The 7,555-nt window shown below is 40.4% G+C and overlaps 1 protein-coding gene across 1 annotated transcript; it reads right to left on the reverse strand.

Moving 5' to 3' along the window:
• Window positions 1-286: 286 nt before the first annotated feature.
• CLEC4E (C-type lectin domain family 4 member E) lies at window positions 287-5,707 on the reverse strand. Its single transcript, XM_037068166.1, has 6 exons — window positions 5,455-5,707; window positions 4,542-4,634; window positions 3,849-3,938; window positions 2,783-2,934; window positions 2,016-2,131; window positions 287-793 (listed from the first exon to the last, which is right to left on the reverse strand). The coding sequence occupies exons 1-6, from the start codon at window positions 5,489-5,491 to the stop codon at window positions 634-636; spliced, it is 648 nt and encodes a 215-aa protein (XP_036924061.1). The 5' UTR covers window positions 5,492-5,707; the 3' UTR covers window positions 287-633.
• Window positions 5,708-7,555: the final 1,848 nt, after the last annotated feature.

Genomic DNA, 7,555 nt, shown 5'->3' on the forward strand with positions numbered 1-7,555 from the left:
AAAAAAGGGTGTGAACTAGATGACAGTCTGTTTGGAGCTGCAGGTAACCATGACCTTTCCTTAGCAAGAGGCAGTAGAGGCCTCTAGCTCAAAAGTCCACACCAGTTTTTTGAGCAATAATAAGTTTCATGACTTGAAGTTTCTTACTCCTTGTATAGAACATATTGAGAATATATGTTTGGGCAGGGGATAAAAACAGTATGAACCCAGGAAGAGAAGACAGACTTTTCAGAAACCAGAAAGAAGAGGAGCTGATGTAGGGCAGTGGATTCAGGTGATTGTTCAAAGGCGCTTTCCAAAAACTTCTTCTTTGATGAACTCTGTACTTGCTGTTTGTCCCTGTATTTTCATTAAATTCTCACAAATAAAGCAAGTGTACCAAAAAGGAGCATATGTCTTTCTTCTCACAGCGTTGGCTAGAGAATTGCCTCATAAATTCTGAGAAGGCCTGAGAGACTAATGTAGAGAAAAACGTACTTCAGTCAGTATCACGAATTACAACATTCAAAATGACTTATTTTTATTGACATCTAAGCTGCAAATGCGTTTCTCCTGTAGGAGCTGTGGCTCTGCCCATGGTCCTGTTCCTCCTCGTTTATACATTTAAGTCGTGTCTTCTGTTCTTGGAGATTTTTATTTGTTCAAAATACTCTTTCCTGGCATCTCGCAAATCCGAAACAAATTGAAGAAACAGGGCACATCATTCCAGTTTCTCCTAGGATCGGAAGAGTCTCTGATAGTGGCGCAGTCCTCCACTGTAGCTAAGTTGTTGGGCTCCCCTACATCCCAGAAGCTAAGAGGAAAAAAAGAAAAAAACAAAACAAAACACAGGAAACTTTAAATCCCAGCTACAAGAGGTAAAGTAATCTAATACACCAGGCAAGTTACTTATGTTATTTAACTTCACAACTATTTTGTGAGGTAGGTATTACAATCTCTATTTTTTTAAATTGACTTTATTGGGGTGACATTGGTTCATAAAATTATATAGGTTTCAGTTATACAATTTTATAATACACCATCTGTATATGGCACTGTGAATTTACCACCCCAAGTCAAATCCCCTCCCATCACATGTATCCTTCCTCTACTCGTTTCTACTCCCCTAACGCCCTCCCCTCAGACAGTCAGCAGGCTGTTGTCTGTGTTCACGAGTCTTTCTTTTCTGCTTTGCTCAACACTTTCACCCTTCTCACCCTTTTATTGATGAAGAAAAGGGATCTTAGAAAAGCTGAATCATTTGTCTAAGTCATAGAGTTTGTGGGTAGTGAAGCCACACTGGATCTTTCAGCCTTTCCATTCTGTCACCCTCAAAGACTGACAGCCCCAAGGAGAAGTTATGGGAAGGACTGATGTCCTGGTGGATAAGTTTTATTCGCACTCATGTGACATGTCACATGTGGTTCCCTTTATCCCACACAGAGTTCGTAATAACTTAGGTGCACACTTCAATGGTATTACTGTGTCGTATCGAAGCAACTTTTTAAAGTATCAGAGCATGTGGGCTGGACTCTCAAAACTGACCGGAGCCCCCTGGCCTTTAGTTTCCTTAAATGTTAAGTGAAGTCAGCCATATCGACGTATCTCAGAAGGATGTAATTCGGGTTAAATGAGACTGAGAATGAGATTAGAACTTTGAAAACTCCAGAATGTTGTTCTCTAATGCTGTAAAGCCATTATTAAGCCATTATCATTGGGGTTCCTTTTTACACCCCGTAAGAATCTTCTATCTTTCTAAAAGTTACTATTTTTGTCTGTTGTAACAGTTTTGGGGCTTAAGAATCTGAATTTTATACTTTGCTCCTGCTGCATTTCCAAAGTATAAGTATTCAATCCTGCTCCCCTTTTCATACTCACCTACCTCCCTTCGTATTTGAGATGGTCTCAGAAAATAAGCAATAGGATGGACCTGAATATATCTCATGGAACAGAAGGGGCTGTGAGAATTCCCATTAACAATGGGCTAATTTTAGGGTTTGGGGTAGTATTAAATTCTCCTACAAGAAGGGAATTACCTCAGAGACTTCATGAAAGGTGTGCCATCTACCCATTTCCACTGACCATCAGTCACCTTGTCTGTTAGTCCAATATAATACTCTCTCTTTTCAGGTTTCTCATGGAAGAGGAATTCCTATGGAAGATCCACAGTCAAAAAAATAGGAGATTAGTTATTCCAGTTATAAGCAAGTGTTGAAGGTAATTGTTATTTAAAGAGATAAAGTAGGATCTGGACTAAAGACGATAAATACATGGCCCTGAAATACCAACATCATGGGGATTTATATTCTGATTTTTTAATTGGTGGTAAAAATATATACAACATAAAATTAATGAACAAAAAAAGAGCCTTAAACAAACAAGTTTCTCAATAATTCATTCAAAGTTTATCTACTGTTATTTGTAGCAAAGCCTACTGCATAGATTAGTGCAAAAACATTATTAATCACAGCTTAAAGCTAATGGGCACTATTTGCTTTCTCTCTTTCAAATACATTTATAAGCATAGTTAATAGTCATTCTACAATGAACTCCTAACCTTGTCTTTTCCGTTTTACAATAAAGGAACTAAACACAGAAATTTCTTTTTTTTCTTGGACTCTTCTAGAAATGAAAATACCTTAGAGTAGGTACTGACTTACAGAAATAGTAAGAAGGGCATGCATTTCAGTACATTCATTAAAAAATATTCATTGTGGTCCAAGCACTGCACACGTATGTGGAAGAAGGGATAGATTATGTGCAGAAGGCCGCACTGACATGCGGAAGGCTATCCTTCAACTACCTGCTCCTCCTGCGTGTTGATAACTACCAGATGACCTCCCATGTTTGAGCAGTTTTTCACACTTGCTGACCAGGTCATGGTGTTTGTAGAAAAAAAGTAGCAGCTAGATTGAAAATGTACCCATCTCGATGGACAGCAATTCCTGACTGAACCTAAGAGGAGAGAAGTTTCCGTGAACGTCCCATAACAAACTGGGCAAGTTTCATCTGGCCCAATGAGGTCCACCATTTATAGTCGTAAGCCTTGAAACCTCTTGTTCATACCTCCCCATCCCCACCTTATTATTTAAGGCTTTAGATAATTCTCATGTCAGTAAACACAAAGGGCAATATTCTTGTCTTTTGAGCATACCCCTTATTTTCTGGATATATCTTAATATTAGCTATCTCAATTATGCTATTGATCTAAGCCTATTACCTGCTCTTAGACTGCCAAGGTCAGAGAAAGTTATGCATTTTATGTGAGTGACACTCAAGCAACCATCTCTCATGTTGCCCGAGTAACGTACTCTCAGCAAAATCTCCAAGCTGGTTGTACAGATGACTAAATTTCTTAGACTAAAAATAAATAGTCCAGACTCTCTCAGTTTGATGGTGAGGAAATTATAGCCCAAAGAAGGAAGTCATTTTCTAGTGTCGCATGACATTTTTCTAAGACTTGGAACAGTGCTATACATAAGAACATACCAAGTATTTCTGAGGTATTTCCAAATTTCCTATTCTATACATTTTTTTCTATACTTAATTTTGGAAGCAGGTGATGAATTTTAAAAAATAGTTCACTCCAGGGGATAACACCATCCACTTCTAGATTTACTGTCCAGATACAAACCTCAAATTCATTCTAAAAGTGTGCTGTGATATCCCCTAGATTTCCAACTCCAGTGCTAATTTCATTTCCTGTCTTCTTACCCAACTTCTCATCCTTCTATTACAGTACAGGCAAGATTCTACAGTTTGTGAAAAACAGGACTTACTCCAACTACTCTATTTACCCCCAACTCAACCTGGAAAACCAAAAATATTGCTAAGTAAATGTTGATGTTCCAATTTAAAGAATGTTTTACCGGATCCATCACTGTAGCAGGAGAATTCCAAGAACTCCTCATGTGGCTGGACCCTCTTCTCATCACAGAGTTGGAAGATGTGATATGTCACTGTAAGGACAGGGGCACAGTTCATGTTCACTACTCTTGGTAAAATAAATTTTATCATTTTTATTTATAAGAAAAGAGGCAACAGCTATCATATTTTCTTACTGTCTACTTTTCTTTCTGCATGAAGAGGCACCGAGATTTACTGAAAGAAAGAAGAGGGAACTTATATTTTATGGTTTTTCTAATTTATAAAAGTGAATGTACTTTATTTCAGGCTCAAAGGCCCAGAGAAAACAAATATGTTAGCATTCCCTCTTATGCCAAGTCTAACCCTTTCTACCCTTCCTTCCAAAAAGTGGTTTGTTGTGTCTGTGGCTAGGACCTCATAGAAAGAGTTTCACTTATCAATAGCAGGGGGACAAAGGGAAGGACTCAAGACCACCATGTATATGAAAACTATTATGAAAAATGACCAGCAGTTACTGAAATTTGGTAACAGCTCTATATTAGTTGGTGTTTCTGGCTTGAGGGATAACCTGGAGATAAATAAGGGTAAAAGTGGAATATAAATATTCTTTATGGGAGAAGAGAACCTATGGGCAGCAAGAAAGAATTTACTCCTAATATTCCCCAGGGAGGTTGAATTTGACCATCAGAACTCACCAACACATCTGGCAATAAAACAGGCACTGAGGAGTAGGATGGAGATCCCAGCAACGGCCCACAAGAAGATGGGGGAAGAGAAGCATTCTCTGTCTGTAGAAAGACATAAACATGGTTAATTTTCCTAAGCAAGAGTAATAACAAATTCTAATTTAACCTTACATATTTCCTTCCTCTTGCATTGTCTATGTTGAGTAATTCTCAAACTTCAGTATATATCAGAATTATCTGGAGGTCTTGTTAAAACATAGGTTGCAGGGTCGCATCCCCAGAGTTCAGAACCCAGGTAGTGTTGGTATGGAACCAATAAGTTCCCAGGAGCAGCTGATGCTGCTGGTCTGGGGACCACACTGCCAGAACAATGTAGAACAATAGAGTAATGCATTACTAATTTTAAGACTGACTGATGAAGTTGGGCAGATGTGCCTAGTTTTTCTTTCTTAAGTCACTCCCATTTTTCCCCTTCATTCCCTGTCTCTCTTCCTTCCTCTCATTTTCTCTGTTTTTCTCGTTTCTCTGTTGCTCTCCTCTTTTCATATCTCATTTCCCAAAGCCCTTTTGTGAATCAATCATATAAAACTTTGAATTTATCTAGTAGTTCCTCTTCTCCTTCCCAACACACATTTACAGACAAGGAAAGTGAGTTCCAGGGAAGTGATGGACCTTGCCCAGCGGGACACAGTGAATCACAAAGAAGGTTGAAACAGAATTGTAGCGATCCCTGAACTGAAGTCCAGTGATCTTTCCAGTATATCAGATACTCTTCTAACCATTCTTTTATTTCACTCTGTTTCATTCTCTGTCTCTCTTTACTGCATGCTTTCCAATTGTCTTGTCCTTCAACATATTTATCACCTCTTCCCCACCCAAAATCTTCCCCTTGAAAAAAAAAAAGGAAAATTGCAAATGTTACCTGTGCACTGTGAAGCAGATGATTTGGGTAAACTCATTTTTTTCTTTCTTTTTTCTCTCTCTCCTTCCTCTCTCCCTCTCCTCAGTTTCCAAGTTCAAGAGTGTTTTGCTGATAAGTTTCAAAGAAAAGGAATCTTGAGGAATGAACACTTTATCTGTATTTTAGAAGGTTCAACTCCAAGACATAAAAATATTAACTTGTTTTGGTGGCTGTGTGTTCATGTCAGGATTTCCTTTCTTGTGTAAGGAGGACAAGGGAGTTTACCGGGCAACAAGTGAGTCTCCTCTCTCCAGACAACAACGAAAGGGGAAATGATGAAATGGTATGTACCAACAGAAGTAGGCTGGTCATGAGAAAGCATAAGTGACTTCAAAAATATTGTTTTGTTTTAGTGGAAAATTTTTCTGGCTTCTTCCAGGCCTTCCTCATCCCTCTGTTTCCTTGATACCTGTGGGGCCCACCTCTGCACTTCTGATCTCACCTTGGTCTTTGCTACCACACAGTTGTTGACTAAGGAGACAAACTCCGCATCTTTATAGCACTTAGGACAAAGCTGGGAGCACAGTGTAAGTATTTATTATGTAGCAATACGAGTTTCTTTTCATCTTTTGTGCTTTTTCTTCATCCTTCATTCATAGCTCCTGATATAAAGAACTCATACAACTGAATGTCAAACAAACAATCCAATTAAAAAATGGGCAGAGAAGCTGAACAGACACGTCTCCCAATAAGACATACACATGGCCAACAGATATATGAAATGATGTTGAACTTCACTAGCGATGAGAGACATGCAAAATGAAATTACAATGAGATATCATCTCACACCTATTAGAGTGGCTATTATCAACAAGGCAAGTAATCACAAGTGTGGGAGAGGCTTCAGAGAAAAAGGAACCCTCATTCACTGCTGGTGGGAATATAAATTGCTATGGCTACTATGAAAAACAGTATGGACGTTCCTCCAAAAATTAAGAATAGAGGTACCATATGACACAGCAACCCCTCTTCTGGATTAAATTTGAAAACATTTGTTTCCCAAGATATATGCACCCTTATGTTCATTGCAGCATTATTCACAGTGGCCAAGACAAGGAAACAACCAAAGTATATGTAGGTAGGTGACTTCCGCCAAGATGGAGGCATAGGTGGAAACACTGTGCCTTCTCCCACAATCAAGTTTGAATAAAACAAAGGTTTGGAGAAACAAAGACACAACCAAAGGACAGAAAATTGAATTATACGGAAGTCCGACTACATCTAACCGTTCAACGGGGACGGTAAGAGGGGCGGAGCCAGCAGCGAGCAGGGTCGGGCAGGACAGGGCCCCCGACCCAGGCGCGCAGGCAGAGGAGAACCAGTTGGGGTGCGGGGCAGACCGCGGGCGCATATTCGCGCACAGTGAGACAGACCACGCAGGCCCCAGGGGGCGAGGGCTGACGGCGGTGGCACACTCGCGAGCAGTGGGACGAAACGCGTGGGCCAGGTGACGGCAGCAACTGCGGCACCAGTGAGGGCCGTGGCGGCAGGCGGCGGACAGGACGCCATAGTCCCTCTTTGACCCCGCCCCCACATACAGCGTCACAACCCAGCGACTTAGTTGCCCTGCAATACCGGTGAGAGCCATTGTTGCTCTTTGACTCCGCCCCCACATACAACGACACAAACCAGCGATTTAGTTGCCCCGTTCTAGTGAACATTTTAGGGCTCTGATCCTGCTATGGAACAGGCAAGAACAACCCGAAAGATGGCACAAGAACTCAAAGTCCAAGAGCCAATAACTCTCAGCGACCAAGAAATTGCCAGCCTCTCAGAAGCACAATTCAGGACACTATTTATCAGGATGCTCACAGAACTGGTAGATTATAGTCACAAATTAGAGGAACAAAGTCACAAATTAGTGGAACAAAGTCACAAATTAGTGGAATATATGGCTAAACTAAATGAAAAGAAGGGAGATGCACAGGAAACCAATAGTGATGGAAAGGAAACTGGGACGCAAATCAAGGGGGTGGGCCAGAAGGAAGAACAAAACATCCCACCAGAAAGGAATGAAGAAATGAGAATTCAAAAAAATGAGGAGAGGCTTAGGAACCTCCAG

Source organism: Sturnira hondurensis, unplaced genomic scaffold (genome assembly GCF_014824575.4).
Source record: "Sturnira hondurensis isolate 20B ecotype Veracruz unplaced genomic scaffold, ASM1482457v3 Scaffold0017436, whole genome shotgun sequence".
Taxonomy (NCBI): Eukaryota; Metazoa; Chordata; class Mammalia; order Chiroptera; family Phyllostomidae; genus Sturnira; species Sturnira hondurensis.